We start from the raw sequence: 22,550 nt of genomic DNA on the forward strand, positions 1-22,550 counted from the left end.
CTTCCGCTCGTGCTTTCTGTAGCCGTATTTCCCTTTTCGCTTCTTTGAGTTTAATCCAGTAATCTTTTCCATGATCCTCTCGTTGTGTTCTTTTGTATATCTTGAACAAAGCCTCTTTTGCTCTTATTTTTTCAGCTACTTGTTTGGAGAACCTACCAGGATTGGCGAACGCCGTTACGGTACTGTGTAAGCCACATTGAGCCTGCAAATAGTTGGGAAAATGTGGGGTAGAAATGCAATAAATAAATAAATATAGGCTTCCTGTTTCTCATGGTTTTACTTTCCTTGCGTAAAGATCATTCGCCATATTTATAGCAGTCTTCAGCTTTGACCACTGATGATCTACTTCTTTTACGCCTTCCCACTCCAACAGCTCCTTTTTCAGGTATTCCCCCATTTTATCAAAATCAGTACATCTGAAATCCAGTACTTTTAGTTTTGTGCGTCCACACTCCATCTTCGCCCGTATATCAAACCATGTCGTGTGATGATCAGTATTACATAGGTGGGTACCCACCCGGATATTAGAAACACTTCCTCCTTTCGTGAGCACTGGATCCAGCATCAACCCTTCCCTCGTGGGTTCTGTCACCATTTGTCTGAGCAAGGCACTTTGACAGGCGTCCACAATTTCCCTACTTGTTTCCGATTCTGCAGACGGGACATTCCGATCCATGTCAGACAAATTGAAATCTCCCAACAGTAGCACTCCCCTTTCATTCCAATTTTTGAATATATTCTATCAGATCCTTTTCCATTTGTGCCAGAGGACTGTAGATAACCCCTGTGTGGATACAGGTTCTACCTTCTCTTTCCAGGATGATCCATAAAGTTTCTTCCTTTCCCTAGGTGCCCCCCGCATTTCAACCGCTCTGATATTGTCTCTCACGTACAGCACCACTCCACCCCTTTGACCCCCTCTATCCTTTCTAAAAAGATTATAGCCCTGTATAGTCACATCCCATTCATGGGAATCATTGAACCACGTCTCTGTAATAGCAACAATATCCAAGTTTTCTTCAAACATCAGGGCTTGCAAGTCTTGAACCTTTTTACCTAGACTACGAGCATTTGTGCTCATTGCTTTCCATCTGCATAGTGAGTTTAGGTGGTTTCCTATAGTTAGATAACCTTTCCCTCTGCCATCATGTTTATTCTGGGGGGTGACTTTCCGAATTCCCTTGTTTCCTTTTGTCACCCCCACCTTCTAGTTTATATGTCTAGAAACATACTGTCTGAATTTCTCCCCAAGGATCCTTTTTCCCGTCACCGAAAGATGTAGCCCGTCATTACAGTACAGACTGTTATTTATCCTGGCATTACCCCATGCCCCTATGTAACTAAATCCTTCTTTATACCAAGACTCAAGCCACTTATTGAACTCCACTGTTTTGTGTAGTCTTTCTTCTTCCTCCCCCCACGTGGGAATTACTTCAGAAAAAGCCACAGTCCGAACCAAAGATTTCAGTCACTCCCCAAGCTTCTGGAATGCTCTGTGTGCTGTAAATTTGCTATTGTTGGCCAGGTCATTTGTCCCCAGGTGAATTACAACATCAGTATTTGAAGCCTCGCTCTCTTCTCGGATCACTTTCAGAATTTGGTCGGTACATCTTGTAGCTGAAGATCCTGGAAGGCATTTCACTAGGTTGGAACCCTTGAACTGTGTTCCTAAGTTAATGTCTCTGATAATGGAGTCTCCGAGCAGTAAGAATTTTCTGCTTTTCACCAGTCTGTCATTGTTTGGGGGATGTTACCAATCAAACCAATTCTGAAAATGGCCAGTATAGCTCCCAGCTCCCAAGGTAAACAAGTTCTGGGTTTTTTTTCTCTAACTACACAGCTGTACATAAATTGCCTCTCCTCTCAAGGTATGAGTCACTAGGTGCTATGTAACCAAATTGATTGAATTAGGTCTCTGGCACTGAAGATTCAAAACACAATTCTAATAAACACAACTTTAAGACAGACACCAGAACCAGTCACCAAATTCTGTGTAACCAAGTTGATTGGAATACGTCACTTGGCACAGGTTCAAGACACAGTTCTAGAGAGCACCTTTAAGACAATTGCAGCATAAAAATATGAAATCACTGGCACAGAAGTTCAGCCATATAAATGCTCGTACATGCATGGTGGGATGCTACTAGAAAATTCTTCTCAGAGCTAGTCTCTGTCGGATGATGTCACCCATCTGTGAGAATACTTGGCCTGCTGTCCTCAGAGAATACCTATTACAGGTGAGTAACTTCACTTTCTCTTAGAATTTCATGGTGCACAGGGAGTACTGTTTCAATGCATTGTACTAGAGGAACTGTAGACCGCCAGTGTGAGTTTTTTTTCCAGTGTCTTGGGCTGCTACTTCTGTGAAAGTTCATGAATTGCTGTTAGAGCATTATCCAGCTTAAGAAAGCATGTACCTCTTTCTCCAAGGTCACTATTGACCCCAGACTATGATCTGTAATGTAGCTTGATGCATTGCCAAAACATTGACACTTACTAGCTAGGTGAATACAAGAAACTATTGTCTGCATGGGGCCAGTGAACAGTGATGTATTCACTCTGAAAACAGCACTTTTTTTCTAACTGTGTAGCTGAAAGGTAGCTAGCGCTCCCTTACAGGTTTATAGTGCACATGAGCTATAATAAATTGACAGGAGAAAATAACTAATATATTTTTTGTATTTATCATATAAACTCCTGACAGAAATCATATCAGACACAAATACACACACATGCACACGTGTGTGTGTGTGTGTGTCATATGTTTCCTTTAGGGATTTTCTATTTTCAGATGATCTGAACAGACTTAGCAGCTGGTTGGAGGGAACTTTGGATGTACAACCAGACACAACCCCTTGTACCTTGTTAAAAAAGCAATAACATTTTCTTCATTATTTTCTTCTGCAGCCTGTGCATAGTCCTACTTCTCAGCACTAAATCTGAAAGCAGACATTTCTGACACTAAGGTTGCCTAGGCTGAAATGCTGCTTTACTTTCCCTTATAGAGTAACTTTGTGCGCACATTTTCCTGTTTTCTCCCCCTTTTTTTTGTCCCCCAGGGTATGAAGTCTTTGTTGGTGGATTATAAGGCTGCTACATACATGATAATCTGTCAGTTAGCAGTGAAGGTGGTCATGGAAGCATCTCTGGTTCAGTCTTTCACCTCCCAGATCAGCAGGACATTGACCAGAACACCTTCTCTGCTCAGGGAGGGGTTGGGCTGCCTTGTCGTGCTCCTGCAGAGCCAGAAAATGGAAAGGCTGGGCAAAAAGTAGGTAATGGTGGCCTGAGAATCCCATCCTTTCTAGTAAGTGTGAATGGCTGTTGATTCTAACATTTATAGGGCTCTCAGAATATAGCTATTGCTATTTCAGGGTTAATCTTCAGATATCCCAAGGAGCAGTGATCCATTATTTAACTCACCAAATTAGTTTAGGCATGTCATAAACCATGATTTCAGAGCTCTCCTCTACCACCACTTCTGTGATACTGAGCATGTTGTGGCATCTCCCTGTACCTCTAAGACCCTATTGAAAGCAGGGTGTTAAGTCTTGATTTGATTTTCCAAGTCCATAAATCAGCAAACAATGGGTAATTTTATAGTCAGGCTGTTGCAGAAGTTATAATCTTTCATTATATGCTATGAGTAGAGTACTGGTCCACTAAAACATGGCCTGATCTCTACAAGTATTTACTTTCTTCCATGAGCTTGGGCATGCTTGGCCTTGGAGAAGAGAGGGAAGGAATGTAAAAATCTGATGTGAATTCTCCAGATTGTTTTGCTCCCGGTATCAGCAGTGAACATGATGAAACCTGTTGACTTGTTTTCTGTATCTTGCTACCCTGCATAGGTCATTCCAGCACCTGTGTGACCTTCCAGACCTGATCTCTACTTTGCAGGCAATGGGGGCGGCATATGATTTCACAGCTCTTCTGCGGTACCTGCTACCTGGCTTCATCCATGCTGTTGTTAACCACTCTGTTGGTAGGTATGCAGGCACCTGATGGATGAAGCTTTATTACACAGATTTTACCTTTCTGGCTCATAAAGGTTGGAGAGTAGAACCCAACTTGAAGGTAACTTGGGGGAAGTTATCAGCTTGGACTACCATTAACATACATTGTTTTATTGTTAACACCAGTTATTAGTGACTAGGTCTCAATGCATAAAAGGGAACCTGTGCTAAAATAGCATGCATCAGTGGTAGAATAACATATCTTAATGGTAGCCTATGTTGATAACTACGTCACTTTTGTCCTTGAGTTTACCGCAATGAGATATTCAGGTGCTGGCAAAAATTGCAACAAAGTTGGAGTGTTTGGATACAGAAGTGGTTCTGCTAGTACCTTGCCTTTACAGATCTTCTGTGCTTTAATAGGCCAATGCACAGTACTCCTGCGGTAAGCTAACAACACAGAAACCATACCGCAGAAACCTAACCACCCAATGCTCAAAGGAAATGATATTCAAATTATGTGTGTGCTGTAAAAATGAAAGAAAGGGGGGAATGTGCTTGGTGCATGCGCAGAAGAATTTTGTGGTAAGCTCAGCTCCTGTGTGCATGTTGCCTGGCAAACCCAAAAGTGAAGCACACATTTCATGTTTGTTTACCGCACAAAGCGGTTCAAAAATTTTTTTTTTCTTTTTTTACTTGGAAGGCTTATATTTAAATGCAGGAAACAAGCGCCAATATGTGCTTTCACTTTTGTGTTTGCTCTGACTCACACACATTCGTCTCTCACTACCAGCACTTAGGGGCTTGCATGAGCTTCCTTCTTCCAAGTTATATAAAAACCAACAGATTTTAAAGAAGGAATCATGAGAAATTCTCTCTTTAAACACCCTAACATGTGGTCTAAGCTGGCACTATTTTTCAGCGGTAAGGCGGCTTTGTTTTGTGCGCTGTTCTCTGAGCATTGGGAGTGAATAGGAAATTACATCATTAACATCTGTTTGGCTACATTAGCTTGCTCTTTGTGCTAATCTTTGGTGCGCATGTTGTTTCCAGCGCTAGAGCTCTTAAGCAATCTGCACTCACTAATGTAGGTGCTAGTCCGATGCTAATCGTCTCTATTGCTCACGTTTGATTCTGAGCATTGGCCCATAAGTGAAGCCATTATCAGATAATTATACAGCACTGGTCAATCTGTCTGATATCCTCAGCCTGTCTGGCTATAGGGAGGGATAGGGGGTAGGGCAGATCCTGGGCTATGGGGGTAGATGGAGGTGGGGTAGGAAGGGAAGGACAGGGCCATTGTTGGGCTACAGGGATGGATGATGGGGGTAGGGCTGATGCTGAGCTACAGGGATGGATAGGTGGGTTTGGCCAATGCTGGGCTACAGGGATGGATTGGGGATAGGGACAATGCTGGGCTACTGGGATGGAGTGATGGGGGTGTATGGAAGGGTAGGGCTGGTGCTGAGCTACAGGGATGGAGTGATGGGGGGTTAGAAAAGGGTAGGGCTGATGCCAAGCTACTGGGATGGAGTGATAGGGAGTAGGGAAGGGTTGGGCTGATGCCGAGCTATAAGGGTGGAGTGATGGGGAGGGTAGGGAAGGTTAGGGCTGATGCTGGGCTACAGGGATAGAGTGATTGGGGGTGGGGTATGGAAGGGTAGAGCTGATGCCGGGCTACAGGGATGGATGGGTGGAGGTAGGAAGAGAAGGTTAGGGCCCATGCCAGGCTACAGGGATGGATGCGGGGGTATAAAGGGATGGATATGGCTGATGCCATGCTACAGAGAGGGATTGGGGGGGTAGGGCAGGGCTGATGTTGGGCTGCAGGCCAATTTCAAATTTTTGGTCCTACAATTGATGAGGGTTGATCTGTTTTGCATGTGACCCAGGTGGGAGATTCTGCTGGCATGTGGTTTGTGTGGTATCTATATCGGTCTTACTTGTCTGGCTTTTCCAGTAGAACACATATTGTGGTTGTGTATACTCACTGCTGCCTTTTTAAAGGTGCTGTTATTGGTATTTGTGTGTTCAGAATTCGTGTTGGTAAGGTTTGCAGTATAGGTTCCAAGTGTGTATGTGGTTTATGTTGATGCAGGACAGCTGTTGGGCAGACAATTTATTAAAAATTTGTCATCAAGTACGTTCTAAGGCATTACTTAGGAGTGCCCCAAGAAACACTAGTCACATCCATATATATAGTGCCCACCCATATTAGCTCTGGATCCACCCAAAATATCAGGTCTGGCTACGCCACTGACTCCTGTGTAATGCTGGCCTTTGAGCTTCAGGAGATTCCTCTCTTTCACAGTCCGTGCCTGCTGTTACTTTGCTCAGCTGAAGTTGCTTCTCTGTTGGTGCAACACATATCTGCTTTGTTTGGGAGCCCCAGATATTCCTCTGTGCTTAAAAACTTCAGCAGTCTCTTCTCCACTTTAGTGGCAGATATCTTTTATTTTTCAGAGCTCCAGCAGTGTTCTCTTTCACAGAGCTACAGTAACCTTCTCACTTTCAGAGCTGCAGGTGTAAACTATGTTTAGAACTGCAGACTTTCCTGTATTTCAGTCCTTCAGCGCTGGGTCACCAGTGGAGGAGAGGGAAACAGAAGGAGTGAGGTGCTGCTACTGGGTGGACCTGTGCCCACCCAGAACCCCACTCATAGCTACGTCACTGTATTACAGGTGCTGTACTGTACAGTATTGTATCGTAATAGCACACAGTTTTTATTACATATTTTTCATAACATTGTTAAAAACCTGTTTTTAGTTTCCAGAATACAGTACCGTGTATAGATTTTGTTTCAGATTTAAACACAATAAGCTACAGCACCAGTTCAAATAATTGGACATCCGGATAATCGGCATTCCATTGAAATTCTGAGCTAAGAGTTCAGCAGGGAAAAGTAGTGAAAATTTTCAAAAGCAAGAATAGAGACTCTTTACTAGCTATAGTAAATATTTGGAATCTGCTATTCCTGCTACTACTGAAAAGGTATGAGCTAGGTGCTAATTCCTCCAAGTACTGAGTCAAAGGGTGCCAACATTTTACACCTGTAATATTCACAGTTTTCTTATTTTGAATCTATATAAAAAAAACCATTACATTTATAGTGGTTACACAATAAAGATTATAGAAAGACTAGTAAAAAAGGCCCGTTTCTGACACAAATGAAACGGGCGCTAGCAAGGTTTTCCTCGGAGTGTGTATGTTTGAGAGAGTGTATGTGAGAGTGACTATGTGTGAGAGAGAGAGTGAATGTGCGAGTGTGTGTGTGAGAGAGAGTGAGTCTGGGTGCGAGTGTGTGTGTGTGAGAATGAGAGTGTGTGCAAGTGCGTATGTGAGACAGTGTGAGAGAGAGAGTGTGTTTCACATAGATACAGTGTGTGCGAGAGAGAGAGAGTATGTGTGAGACACAGACTCTCTGTGAGACTGAGTGTATGAGACCAAGAGAGTGTGTGTGTGACACATAGAGAGTGAATGTGATACAGTGTGAGACATAGAGTGTGTGAGAGTGAGAGAAAGACATTGACTGTGCGAGAGAGAGTGTGTGTGTGAGAGAGAGAGTGTGTGTGTGACAGATACCCTCCCCCCCCCCTCTCTGGTGTCAGGTCCCCCTCTCTCTCTCTAGTATCTGAGTGTTACTGTGCAAGACGCTGAGCTCTGGCTGTGCTTCAAGGAACTGACCAATCCTATTTAATAGAATGCACCTCCAACATTCTGAAGCCGAGAAACCTCGTGTGGTTGGTCACTTCTGCTTGTGACAAACCCGGAAGTACATGATGTTAATTCAGGAGATGGATACAGAGAGCAGGAATGCGTCAGCCATGCAGTCAGCTTCAGAATGTTGGAGGTGCGTTTTATTGTATAGGATGTCCTGTATATCGCTACTATTTAGAAGCTTGATCAGCTTCTGTTCACATAAGGATTCACGGAAACATAAAATTTGATCTGGGGAGTCTACATTTTTGCATACAACTGCAGCTCTAAACATATTAGACCAGCTATTTAACTGGTCCAAAATGGCTCCTGGCTACTTAAATCACCTGTTTGGGGTTAACCACTAATTTTCAGCGTCACTTAAACTGGTTAGTGCCATGGAAAACAACTGATTAGTGGCAAACTGAAAACTGGCTATTTTGGGGCTGTTCCCGGGGTGGATTTGGCAATTGGCCGGGTAAGTGCTGATATTCAGCTTTTAACTGGGCAAAGTCACCACATAAATAGGACTGCATAAAAGTCAGTCCTATCTTTATGTAGTGCCCCATAGCTGGTTAAGTGCTGAATATCACACTTAACTGGCTTTGGGTTAGCTGGCTCCCCAAACCCGGAAATTCAGTGCTGGTGCCCAAACATGGCTTGGTATTGAATTTATAAGTTTAACACCAGTGGTGGTCAGCAAAACGCTGATCACCACTGGCTGAATATTGGGCCCATTGCATTTTCAACTCAGGACACTCAGAAAGGGCTTAGTTTTGTAAGGCTGATTCTCTGTTATTGTTTTGGGGTGGGAGGACTACATTATGTGCTGGGGTAAGGTTAGGAAAATAAAGCGAAATGTTTAAATGATTAAAGACTCTTTGTTGATACTTCTATTTTTTTTTTCTATTGTATCCTGTGTCTAAATTATTTCAGTCTGTTTAAAGATTTGGTGTTTGTTTCTGTTTTGTTTAAATTGTAATGACATTTACATGCATTGTGACATTGCTTGGGATATTAATAAATCTGTATTAAAATTACAAATAAATAAGCATATGCTTCAGTCATAGGCCAAGCTTTCAGTATACAGATCATTCTCTAATTTTGCAAATTCTTTTGCTTTAATTACCTCCTTTTTTTGCCTTCTTTCTTCCTCCCCACTCTTGCAGCTTCTTTGAAAGAAATAGAAGTAGAGACTGTCTTTTGATTTTATGTAACCTTTGCATCTTTATTTTGCTTCTTGTCATGGAGCAGGGGAGGTGTCCTTAGAGGAAACAGATAAAGACGTATTCACGAGACAGCTAGAGGCCATTCTTACTTGCATACCTCTGGAGAAGGACCTAGACCGATTATTAGCCAAGTAAGAGATTTTTTTTTTTTTTTAAATCAGAGGAAGGCTTTTCTTCCTGAGGTTGTTAGTAATTAGAAGCTATGAGTGGGCTGTGTTAAGTGTAATGGCTGCCATCTGGCCCCAGATTTTCAGAACAGGTTAACTTTTGTTGAATAATAAATGCTATAATAATTGATGGCTCAGGTGGCTAGTTCTTTGCACCATCATGCTGAAGATCCCCAGTTTGATCCCTGAGTTGTGTCTTCGCTCCCCCAGACCTAGAGATGCTGCAAAAATGGCATTCATGGCTCCTGGTGGAGAGGGGACGGACTCATGATCATTGCTCTGTGGTGATTTCTGATATTCTAGGCCTGTGATTACATGGTTCCATTGGGAGCCTTAGTATATCACCCTAAGCGAAGGGGTATCACAGCAGTGACCAGACCAGGTATGTTGAGGGGGGGGGGGGTGGATTAAGATATAGTGTAAATATCTGTGGCTTGTTAATGAGCAAAGGCTCATTGCACAAGATCTCAGCCTTGGTTCCAGTTGAACTGGAAGTACAAAGGAACACAAGGAAATGACCTGGTGAAAGATACACAAGTCTTTTTTTTTAATTTAAAAATTTAAAAAGATGTTTCTAAATAAAATTATCAACTTTTTGGGAGGTAAACTTCACTCCTTCCGGGTGACTGAAATCTTTTCTCTGCTGCATCCCCAGACTTTGCCAGGTGTAGGTTCAGGGTTCATATCAGAAACTCCAGTTAACTAGAGCCATTGAATTAGCCCAACTAAGTCCCCATTTAATTTATTTTTACCAGTCTCCATGTTGAACTCATTAAATTATTTTAAGTCACTTCTTTTTTTCTCCATTGTTTTAAATCTTCTTGACCCAGTTTTTGGTATAATATCATCTGTACAGCTGAGGCCTAGATACACTGTTATACTGGTATGGTTTACAAGGTCATGCATTTCTGTGTTGAGTAACATGCTGATTGTACTGAGTGCATAGGATGAGCAGACTGAGAAACTTGGAATGTTGATTCTGCTCAGGACATCACACCCTGATGTTATACCAGCAGAGGTTTCTGATTCCACTTATCTGCTCTTTAATTTGTTTCTGTCCCTTATGGTATTAGAATGTTTCTGGAAGAGTTCCTCGCCTATGGTACAAAGAATGGTGCTGATTCTGAGGAAATGTCCATGCTGAAGAAAAGACTCCTTCCTCTCATCAGGCTTCTCGAGAGAAAGTAAGTCTTCTTTCTCTGTTTGTCTGGGCATCATGGTGACAGTTTTAGCATCTGTCTGTATCAGTGCTTTCCAAGTTTTTTGTGGCTTTGACCCCATGATGCAGCCAAGTAAAATTGTGCTGCACCCTGGAAGTACAGAATAATGATACACCTTTGGAGAGCCCCTTCCCAGGTCACAAACCCAAATGTTGGTTTTTGTCACCCAACTTGGGGTCCTGATCCCAGTTTGGGAAGCTCTAATCTGTATAGTTATCCTGTATTTCAGTGTCACTTGTTTGATTACTGAGTTGTCCTACCCACTTGCCACTCCTCTGTGCATTAGACCAATGGGTGGCCAGTCCCCCTTAGGATTTAGACTGGTCTGATCGCCATGATACCTGCTATGAATATTCTTCAGACATATTGGCATGAGCATCTATTTGACTCAGAATTGGGCTACTTGGTATAATTTGGTTCCTCAAAAAGCAGATCTGTTTATTTCCCCTAAAGACGAGTTTCCTACCTATGTGTTAGGGATCTTCTCCCCAGATACAATGTGCACTGGGTGGAGTTCACTCAGCGTGAGTACTAGAGATGTTTTACTTTTGAGAAAGTCAACCAAGCTGAAAATCTCCCTAAAAAATGTATAACTGTGTGTGCTGTGTCCTTGAGCAGAGAATAGCTGTTAAATGATTTTCTTTATGACATGAGGCTTGATGTAGACTAAAGAAGTCTTTTCCCTCCTCTCTGATGTCTCAGCCTCTGAACAGCTGTTCATAAGCTGCTGTTTATATTCTGACCAGAGGTGCTGATCTTGTCCCATAAGTACATCAAGAACATCTGCATATACACACACACACTCATTCATGCATTTTGTTAATCCTTTCCACCACAAAAAAATGTAGATACAATAAAATATATTCAGAAATGTGTGGGATAGAGACTTGGAACGCCTACATAGAAAGAGGGTGGAAACTCAACATGGCCAAATCCAGCATGGGGGAACTGAGGCCGATGCCGGACGGACGTCTACAGTCTGTGTACTGCATATGGCAAAAGACTGAAAGAAGATTCAGAAACTCCAGCGCTGGGGTTGGCATGGTGGAAACTTGACATCCAGCATTTAAGCATGGGTGACGTGGCTCTGGCCACCTTGTTGGGCAAACTACATGGACCAATGGGTCTTTATCTGCTGTTGTTTACTGTGTTACTGTGTGGTATATATAGCAGTTATAGTTATTTGACGTGATAGCAGTGAGCAAGCAATTTATTGGGAGAGCAATAAAAAAAATTGGTATTCTACCCACAGTATGTTATTTCCTGATATTTACAAGCATGGTTTATTACTGTGGTGCAAATTAGACTGTGAGCCCACTTGGGCATGGAAGTAACTTGTGTCCTGAATATAACTTATGCTGAGCTTAGATTAAAAAAAAAATCAAGTATTCTAAAATCCAAAATCCGAACCTTGCACAGGTTTATCCCCAAATGAGAATCTCTGAGCCATACTTTTATACGCAGTGATAGACTTCCGCAGCGAGAGGATACCGGCAGCAGGTTGACCCTCATTGTAAAGCATCTATGAATTTCATATTAATGTGTCCTTTACAATAAGTTGGGTCGAAATAGTGCTGTAGGGAAAGTTCCTTTTATACTGCTGATGCTAGTCTGCCTAGGATGGGGTGGTGGCTAGTTGAGCAGTTACACTGAGTATCTGCATATTTCCAGCTGATTTATAATCACAGTTCAAGACCCTAAGTATGACATCCATATCTTCAGCTGTCCTAGATTAATACTCCCTTAGTTCCTTCTCTGTGTATTTCCTCAGGAACAATGTCTCCAAAAGTTAGTTTTGTGCATACCATGAAAGTAATGAACCTCACTCCTAAGCCCCGGGGTATGTGGTCATGGTCTCTTACATTTACTGCTAGCACTTATGTAATAGTTGCATTGTACCACAGAGCTTTCTTTTGGAATGATGATTCTGTGAGAACAAACAGGCTTACCATTCTCACAAGTGGGTAGACGCCGCTCCCGCATTACCAGATTCAGCAATATGCCATAGAAAAAACAAGAACTTCCTGGAGCGTGAGCAGGGCTCCAGCACACATGTGCGAGTGCCTTCCCGCCTGCAGCGCGAACGCGCTGGGTCAGTTTGGATTTTTCCGCCATGACCATAGCCCAGCCAATTGTGTTCCTCTGTCTTTGTATGAAGAAGGGGATTCAGGTTTCCCGAGAAGCTCAACGCGCCAGGATTTTTGGAGCCCGGTCCTGTCCCTTGATGTTGGCATCGACGTTGAGCGTCGCACCGATCCCAGGATCCCAGGTAGGGATGGCTGCTTCGAGGTCCCATGACACTGGGAGAAGTGAGGCATCGAGTGGGTTTCCACATGACTGGAGGCCTCCTGCTATGCAGGCCCCCTCCGGAACTGTCCATTGTCGAACCCGACCCCGAGGCGACGGGAGGATTCAACGTCCTCATTGGCACAGAGGAGCATGGGTGACGTGCATCAGGCAAAGTCCAAGAAGCATTGACATCAATCTTCTTCCATGAAGCATTGACACCGATCTCCTTCCATGCATGGTGCCAAGAGCTCCGGGGTGCCAAGGGAATCGGCACCCGAGAAGTGTTGATGCCGGGAGGACCGCTCCCCCTCTATTCAGGAGGTGCCAGTATCAGCTAGAACCCTGGACTCTTTTGGGAGGAAAATGTATCAGGCCTCTATGCTCATCGCCCGTATTCAGTCATATCAGCTCTTCATGAGCGTCTACTTGCAGAACTCGGTATGGCAGCTGTCAGACTTGGTTGATGCGCTCCCTCTGGAGCAGGCCGAGCCTTCGCCAGTTGGTAAAGCAGTAGAAGGCGTGTTTCAAGTTCTTGGCCAGGGGCAAGTTTTTGACATGGCATCCAGGTCGACAGTCATTGAAAAATGCATGGTTCGGAACAAGGTATCTTTCAACAATATCACCAAAACAGGGAAGATATGGTATCCCGATAGCGAGGTTGCAAAAGAGACCATAGTAGATCAGGTGACCTTAAGTAAAAATTAGACAAAAGATTACAAATTAACACTGTCAGCTGATGAGCAAGATGTAAATAGGAACAAACATAGTTTGAAAAGTCTATATGCAAATGCCAGAAGCCTAAGAAGTAAGATGGGACAGTTAGAATATATTGCACTAAATGAAAAATTAGATATAACAGGCATATCTGAGACCTGGTGGAAGGAGGATAAACAGTGGGATACTGTCATACCAGGGTACAAATTATATCGTAGTGATAGGGTGGATCAAACTGGTGGAGGGGTAGGTTTGTATGCTAAGGGGGGCATTGAATCAAATAGATTGAAAATTCTGCAGGAAACAAAACACATCTTGGAATCCCTATGGATTGAAATTCCATGTGTAAAGGGGAAAAGGATAGTGATAGGAGTGTACTACTATCCGCCTGACCAGGATGAACAGATGGATGTTGAAATGTTATCAGAAATTAAGGAGGTTAGCAAACTGGGCAACACAATAATAATGGGTGATTTCAATTACCCCGATACTGACTGGATAAATGTAACATCAGGGCATGCTAGGGAGGTAAAATTCCTTGACGAAATCAAGGACTGCTTTATGGAGCAGCTGGTACAGGATCCAACAAGAGAAGAAAAAATTCTAGACCTAGTCCTTAGTGGAGTGCATGATCTGGTGCAGGAGGTAATAGTGCTGGGGCCGCTTGATAACAGTGATCATAATATGATCAGATTTGATATCAGCTTTGGAGTAAGTACACACAGGAAATCCAATACATTAGCGTTTAACTTTCAAGAACGGTAAACAAAAAAAAAAAAACTTAAAAAGGGCAGCCACGAAGGTCAAAAATTTACATCAGGTATGAGTGCTGTTCAAAACACCATCCTGGAAGCCCAGGCCAAATATATTAACGTGTATTAAAAAAAAGAGGCAGGAAGACCCAAACAACAGCTGGCATGGTTAAAAAGTGAGGTGAAGGGAACTGGTTAGAGCTAAAAGAAAATCCTTCAGAAAATGGAGAAGAACCGACTGAAAATAAGAAACAGCCTAAAGATTGGCAAGGTCAAATGCAAAGCACTGATAAGGCAAAGAGAGACTTTAAAAAAAAAGATTGCGTTGGAGGCAAAAACATATATTAAAATTTATTTTAGGTATATTAAATGCAAGAAGCTGGCAAAAGAATCGGTTTGACTGCTAGATGACTGAGGGGTAAAAGGGGCAATCAAGGAAGACAAAGCCATAGCTTAGAGATTAAATGAATTCTTTGCTTTGGTCTTCACTGAGGAAGATTTGGGAGAGAAACTGGTACCAGAAATGGTATTCAAAGCTGATGAGTCAGAGAAACTGACTGGAATCTCTATAAACCTGGAAGATGTAATGGCACAATTTGACAAATTAAGGCGTAGCAGATCTCCTGGACCGGATGCTATTCATCCCCGAGTACTGATAGAATTGAAAAATGAACTTGCAAAACTACTGTTAGCAATATGTAATTTATCTTTAAAATCAAATATGGTTCCGGAAGATTGGAGGGTGGCCAATGTAACGCCGATTTTTAAAAAAGGTTCCAGAGGTGATCTGGGAAATTATAGACTGGTAAGCCTGACATCGGTGCCGGGCAAAATGGTAGAGATTATTATAAAGAACAATATTACTGAGCGTATTCAAAAGTATGGATTAGTGAAACAAAGCCAGCATGGGTTTAGTGAAGGGAAATCTTGCCTCACCAATCTATTACATTTCTTTGAAAGGGTGAACAAACATGTGGATACAGGTGAGCCAGTTAGTATTGTGTATCTGAATTTTCAAAAGGCGTTTGACAAAGTACAATACTAAACTAAGGGCTAGGTGTAATAAGCGGCTGTATGGGTGTGTGAGCTTTTTTAACGTGCGGAAATGGTTTATGCGTGTTAAACGCTAACATGCCCGTAGAAATGTATAGACGCATTAGCGTTTAACGCTCTTTAAATTTACAGGCGCGTTAAAAACGCTAACACACCTATAACTCATGTTCCAAAATTTAAATTTTAAGGAGGAAAGGAGACCTCAGATATCCTTGGGAAGGAACCCATGGACATGACCAACTTCATTAATATCGTGCTGGTTCATAATTTCTTTCATCGGTCACCATAAAACTCCTCTTTTATTTGAAAATGTGCAAAATCTAGTGATTTAAATAGTAAACAAAAACAGTTACCAGTTTCTGTAAATACAGCACTTAAGTTCAATGGGGCCATCTTTAAAGGAGGACTTTTTGAATCCAAGAAAGATTGATGATTGGAATGAATCTACATCAGAACAGCACGAGAACCTGAAGAAGCCACATCGGGTGAAACGGTGGCCCCGTTGAACTTAAGTGCTGTAAAGAGTGTTTGACAGAGTACTTCATGAAAGATTCCAGAGGAAATTGGAAAGTCATGGGATAGGAGATAGTCCTATTGTGGATTAAAAACTGTTAAAAGATAGAAAACAGAGAGTAGGGTTAAATCGTCAGTATTCTCAATGGAGAAAGGTAGATAGTGGGGTTCCCCAGGGTCTGTGCTAGGACGCTGCTTTTTAACATATCTATAATGGATCTAGAGAGGGGTAACTAGTGAGGTAATTAAATTTGCTGATGACACAAAGTTATTCAAAGTTCTTAAATCATGAGAGGATTGTGAAAAATTACAAGAGGACTGGCATCTAAATGGCAGATGACATTAATGTGACAAGTGCAGGTGATGCATTTGGAAAAGAGGAACCCAGATTATAGTTATGTAATGTAAAGTTCCACGTTAGGAGTCACTGACCAGGAAAGGGATCTAGGCGTCATTGTTGATGATACATTGAAACCCCTCTGCTCAGTGTGCGGGCGGCCGCTAAGAAAGCAAATAGAATATAGGTATTATTAGGAAAGGAATGGAAAACAAAAATGAGGACATTATAATGCCTTTGTATTGCTCCTTGGTGCGACCGACATTCGAATATTGTGTTCAATTCTGGTCACGCATCTCAAAAAGATATAGTGGAATTAGAAAAAGGTACAGAGAAGGGCGACGAAATGATAAAGGGGATGGGACGACTTCCCTATGAGAAAAGGACTAAAGCGGCTAAGGCTCAGCTTGGAGAAAAGGATAACTGAGGGAAGACATAATAAAATAATGAAGTGGAGTAGAAATGGTGAATCGCATGTTTACTCTTTCCAAAAATACTAGAACTAGTGGCCATGCATTGAAGTTACAAAGTAGTAAATTTAAAATGAATCGGAGAAAATATTTCTTAACATGTTAATTTAAACTCTGGAATCACTGCCAGAGACGTAGTAAAAGTCGGTTAGCTTAGTGGGGTTAAAAAAGGTTGGAGACTTCTTAAAGGAAAAGTCCATAGACCATTATAAATGGACTTGGGGAAATCCACTGCTATTTCTAGAATAAGCAGCATAAAATGTACTGTTTTGGGATCTTGGCCAGGTACTTGTGACCTGGATTGGCCACTGTTGGAAACAGGATGCTACGCTGATGGACTTTCGGTCTGTCCCAGTATTGCAGTACTTGTGAATCTGTGCCCAAGGTATAGCAATGCGTAGACTGACTGGAGTGCACTGGACTGGAACACACGGGCTGGAACACCCTGGACCGGAGCACACTGGACTGGAGTACACCGGACTGGTCCGTACAGCTTCACCTGCACTTAGCCACTGTCCTCCAGGAGTTGAGCCCCTGGGTTTAGCGACCAGCAGGACTTACCAGATACAGGATACCACAGGGACCAGGATACTAGAACAAGCTGACAGTAAGTGCTCCTAGGTTACTGGACCTAACAGAAGTGCTCCTAGCACTACACCAACAGAAGTGCTCCTAACAGTAAACCAACAGAAATGCTCCTAACAGTAAACCAACAGTATGCTCCTAAGCACTAAACTAACAGAAGTGCTCCTAAGCACTAAACTAACAGAAGTGCTCCTAAACACAGTGCACCTATGCACTGAACTACAGCAGTGCCCCACAGCACTAAACTAACTAAGGGGAAACAGGGGAGCCACAAGGAGAAAGCAGGAAGCAAAACACGTAAACTAACACAGGTGCTCCTAAGCACCCAAGCTAAAGCAGTGCTCCACCACACTAAACTACCAAAGGTGCTCCTAAGCACCAAAAGGGAAAGCAGGGGAGCCCACGGGAAAGCAGGAAGCTAAAACACAGTCAAACGTGCACACTGCCCCAACACTGACCTGGACCTATAGCAAACGCAGCGAGGAAGCTAGACACAAAGTCAGAAGTGCACAACTGCACTACCCTACCTAAAGCAGACGTGCAAATGGCACTGAAGGAAGAACACCACTTCCTTATCAAGGCCCTGCCTGATGATGTCACAACTACCAGACACAGGCAGCCAGCCACATACTGAAACACAGAGAGGCTTAACCCACACAGCTGCAGTATAGTGAAGCAATTAGAGCCATGCTGCTGGAAGCAGCCAGCACACAGAGACAGAGCTAGCTCAGAAAGACAGACAGAGAAACAGAAGCTAGCTAAGAAGCTGCCCCCAGAAATAAGGTGAGTTTGGGAGGGGGCACGGCCACAATCGTGACAGGTTGTGATCAACTACCCCAAGTCCCATCTCCATCCTGTTCAACAATTGGAATTCATAGGAGTCCTCAATACAAGGAATGTCTGAGCTTACCTTCTGGGAGCAAGTGCAGACAATCTTCTTTTGCTTGTGTCCAAGGTTTAGACATCACAGCAGGTCACAGCTCGCAGAAGTTGAGATTTTTGGGCCACATGGCTTTCACAGTGTATGTTACACCCATGGCATACCTGCACATGAGATCTGCTTAGGGACACGGATTCTTAGTGGTATCAGCCTCAGGGAGTCTAGAAGATGTCATCCAAGTATCCCCAGAGCTTGTGTGCTCTATTCAGTGGTGGTCAATTCAATCCAATTTGACCTTGGGACTTCCATTTCAAATTCTTCAGCTGCAAATGTGCTGATGACGGATGCATCTCTCCTAAGTTGGGGAGCTCTTGTAGATGGGCTTCACACTCGAGCTCCCCAACCTAGGAGCTTCTAGCGATCTTGAAGTTCTAAAGGCTTTCAGAGATCGGCTGTCCCATCAAGTTATTCTAATTCAAAAGACAATCAGGTTGCAATGTATTACACAACAAGCAGGGGGGACACTGGATCTCACCCTCTGTGTCAGGAGGCAGCCCAGATGTGGCATTGGGCTCGCCGTTCAGCATGTTTCTCCAAGACACTTATCTGGCAGGCGGTAAACAACGGCCTGGCCTACAGACTGAGCAGGATAATGCAACCTCACAAGTGGTCTCTAAATCTGGGCATAGTTCGCAAGATCTCTCAAGCGTGGGGCACCCCCTCGGTGGATCTCTTTGCCACTCAACTAAATCACAAGGTCCCTGAGTTCTGTTTCCAGGCTTCAGGCCCACGACAGATTAGCCTCAGATGCCTTCTTTCTTCATTGGGGACAGGTCTTCTGTGTTCATATCCTACGATACCTCTAGTGGGAAAGACTTTGTTGAAACTCGAGCAAGACCGCGGAACCATGATTCTGATCGCACTCTACTAGGCTGAGACAGATATGGTTCCCCTCTTCTTCTGGAATTGTCCTCTGTGGACTGTGGCGATCGGAGTGTTTTCTGACCCTCATCACACAGAATGAGGGGTCACTTCTACATCCCAACTTCCAGTCTCTGACCTCTATGCCTGGATGTTGAGAGCCTAGAATTCTCTTCTTTGGGTCTTTGGATGGGTCTCTCCCAAGTCTTGCTGGCTTCCAGGAAAGATTCCAGTAAGAGGGTGTTATGCTTTTAAATGTAAGAGGTTTTCCGTTGGTTTGACAGCAAGGCTATAGATCCCCCTTCTTGTCCTACACAGACCCTGCTGGAATACTTTCTACACTTATCAGTAATCTGGTCTCAAGACCAACTCCGTAAGGGTTCACCTTAGTGCAATCAGTTCCTTATCATCAACATGTATGAAGGTAAGCCTATCTCAGGATAGCCTCCTAGTTGTTCGCTTCATGAGAGGTTTGCTTTTGTCAAAGCCCCTGTCAAACCTCCACCAGCGTCATGGGATCTCAGCGTTGGTTCTCACGCCAGCTGATGAAAGCTCCTTTTGAGCCACTGAACTACCTGTCATCTGAAGTACTTGACTTGGAAGGTCGTTTTCTTGGTGGCTGTTACTTCAGCTCGTAGGGTCAGAGAGCTTCAGTGCCTTAGTATGTTGATGCACCTTGTACTAAGTTCATCACAACAGAGTAGTCCTCCACATGCACCCCAAGTTTCCTCTGCCGAAGGTGGTGTCGGCATTGCCTCCATCTGAACCAGTCGATTGTCCTGCCAACATTCTTTCCAGACCTCATGCCCTTCCAGGCGAAAGCAGCTTGCACACCTTGGACTGCAAGAGAGTGTTTGCCTTTTATGATGGAGCGGATGCAAGCCATATAGACAGTTTCCAGGTGGTTTTTTTCTTTTGATCCCAACAAGATGGGGGTCACCATTAGGAAACGCACCATATCTAGCATCTCCTTCGTTATGCCCAGGCTGGACTGACTTTGGAGTGTCATGTCACGGCTCATAATGTTAGAGCCATGGCTGCGTAGGTAGCCCATTTGAAGTCAGCTTCTATTGAAGAGATTTGGCAAGGTTGCAACGTGGTCTTCATACATCATATCTCACTACTGCCTGAGCAAGATATCCAGTTCGGATACAGTCGGTTTGGGCAGTCAGTGTTCCAGAATTGGTTTGGGATCTAGAATCAAACTCCACCCTCCTATGGCCCGTTTTGTTCTGTTCCAGGGCAGCACCCTCATCTAGTTGTATATAGTTTCAGGTTAATTCTGCGTTGTTCTTGCCATTGCGATGCTCAATTGACCATTGTTTGTTGTTTTGGGTGAGCCTGGATGCTAGGGATTCCCCACACTGTGAGGAATGGTAAGCCTACTTGTCCTTGTGAGAAAGTCGAAGATACGTACATTGTTGAGCAGGTAATTCTCCGAGGGATAGCAGGCTTGCACATCTCCTAATCCCGCCCACTCCCTGTGGAGTTGTCCTTTTTATATTTTTTATTTCATATATTTTACTTTTGTATAAAACCTGAGGCTGAGCGCGTTGCACCACGGTCTTGAATGGCACCTGTGCATGCCCCTCGCTGGCAGCCCTTCTCGCTCTGCCAGGAAGCTCTTGTTTTTTCTATTGGCATATTGCCAAACACGGGCAACGCGGGAGTGGCGTCTACCTACTTTGAGAATGTGAAGCCTGCTGTCCTGGAGATACCACTGCTACATGTAAGTGTCTTTCGCTGTTTATTGTTTGTTCTTATTTTTGTGAAGGTATAGAAATAATACAGAAAAGAAAATAAGGATGGTACCTTTTTATTGGACTAACAATACATTTTTTGATTAGCTTTCAAAGGTAACACCTTCTTCAGATCAGAAATCTTATTTTTGAAAGAAGTGATTTCTTGTTCACAGTGTACTTTCTCTGGCTCACAGTACGCAGCAGCTTTGGATGTGGTTGTTGGAAGAGGGTCTGAACCTCTGTTGCGGGGGAGCTGGGGCAGGACCTCTTTCACAGTTCCTTGGCCTCTCCACAAGCGGGGGAAAGTATCAGTGAGCAGATTTAGCAGGCAGTAACAGAATTTGCTGCAGTAAAATCATTGCACTTTACTCTGGAACACATGACAGACAAGCATTTGATGCTTCCTCCTTGACTGGGAGAACAGCCTTTCACTATGCATATCCTCCATCTCTTTTGTGAGGAACACTCTACTGTAACTCAGACAAGACCAGGGAACCATGATCCTAATCACCCATAGTGGCCCATAGGAAAACTTCCAGAGAACTACTTTATTTATGAGTGGTTTGTTTTGCATTGTTTCCTAAGTTGAACTCGTGCATCAAACTCAATTGAGAAAGAGCTATTGGGTGGTGGTAATCGGATTAAAGTAAAACTGGTTTTCTAGGCCACTTCTACCAGCGAGGGCCTGCTCTGTCCACAGTGCAGGTGGGGTTTATGTTCATTCACCTAGAATGCCATGTCCATTCATCGCCTGACTGTACATGTGTGTTTTTCAGTTCCTGGCAGAGTCTGACACGTCTCTCCTTCTGAGCTTGAATCATCCGCGACCTGCAATCAGATGCTCAGCTGTCCAGCACCTAACAGAAATCATGCAGGCAGGCAAGGTGAGTGTGCAGAGGTTGGGTGTGTGGTAACTGTGGAATGTATGGGAGGGAGCCCTTCTGGGGCTTGTCAGGGCAACCTTAAACTCAGAAAATAAAATGGAAGATAAGACAATAAATCCCACTGAATTTGCCTGTGTACCTTTTTTTGCTGCAGAACCGCAGCAGCCACTTGACTTCATGACGAATAAGGAGCCTTGCTGCTTCCCTGTGTTTTACTTACTTTAGATCAGTGCTTTTCAGCCCAGTCCTGGATCTCACCCAGGACCCGATGCACAAAGCTTACCAGCTTACGTTTGCTTTAGACGGCAGGTCTGGACCTGTCGTTATGGGTAGCAGTCTGCTTGCACTGTATAGTAGTGCAAGCAGACTACCCCCATAAGGTAGGCACTCAAGTGCATGGACCCCCTATCCACCCAGAACATTTTGGCATCCCTGGTGGACCGCCTCCTGATCTCCAGCACATAGAGCCCTGGTTGTCCAGTTCAGAGCATATTCTTATATTTTCTTTTTTGGCAGGGGGAAGAAAGACAGTTCCCTCTGCTGGGATTTCAGTTCTGTTAAAACTGGCCTTTGTTGGGTTTATGGTCTTTGTTTACAACAACTTGTGGATTTTTCCCCTGTTTATGTATCCACGTCTGCCCAAAAACCGCCATACACTTACATCAGTCTTGCAGCAGCATTTCTTCATGAGGGGAGGGGGCAAGCAACAGGCTTTTCTTGGAACCCTGCAATCATAGGCCTTAAATTCAGCCACTAGGTGGTAGTATGTTTGGTGACTGAAACTAATTTCCTCCAGGGGCTGGAAACATTGCCTCTGTAGCATTGTCAGGCCAACTCTGGGAACGGAGGGACTAGATTTGAGAATAGATTTCAGGTGCTGTGTAGTATTTGGCTATGGGCTGGCCCACTTTATATATGTGAGATATTTGAACATGTGGTCATATATCCTAGTCACCCTCCTTCCTTTCCTCGAGGGATACATATAGATGACCTTAGTCTCATTCTAAATGCTCAAGTCTAATACCATCTTAAGTAATCTTTCTTCTCAGGCTATTTTGGAAAGCTCATGATTTATGTGTGTTTGATTGAAATAGGAGGGTTTTGATGAGTCCTTTGTTCGAGAAGCTCTCAGGCTCGTCTCC

At 43.6% G+C, this 22,550-nt stretch overlaps 1 protein-coding gene across 1 annotated transcript in view; it reads left to right on the forward strand.

Moving 5' to 3' along the window:
* The window catches only part of HEATR1 (HEAT repeat containing 1), a 275,600-nt gene that overhangs the window by 42,927 nt on the left and 210,123 nt on the right, over positions 1 to 22,550 (forward strand). Inside the window, 8 exon segments of the mRNA XM_030196518.1 lie at positions 3,060 to 3,271; positions 3,852 to 3,985; positions 8,907 to 9,012; positions 10,122 to 10,232; positions 19,919 to 19,925; positions 20,726 to 20,832; positions 21,297 to 21,408; positions 22,503 to 22,550. Of these exon segments, the coding sequence (XP_030052378.1) occupies positions 3,060 to 3,271; positions 3,852 to 3,985; positions 8,907 to 9,012; positions 10,122 to 10,232; positions 19,919 to 19,925; positions 20,726 to 20,832; positions 21,297 to 21,408; positions 22,503 to 22,550 (837 nt within the window).

The sequence above is a fragment of the Microcaecilia unicolor genome, chromosome 3 (assembly GCF_901765095.1).
Source record: "Microcaecilia unicolor chromosome 3, aMicUni1.1, whole genome shotgun sequence".
Taxonomy (NCBI): Eukaryota; Metazoa; Chordata; class Amphibia; order Gymnophiona; family Siphonopidae; genus Microcaecilia; species Microcaecilia unicolor.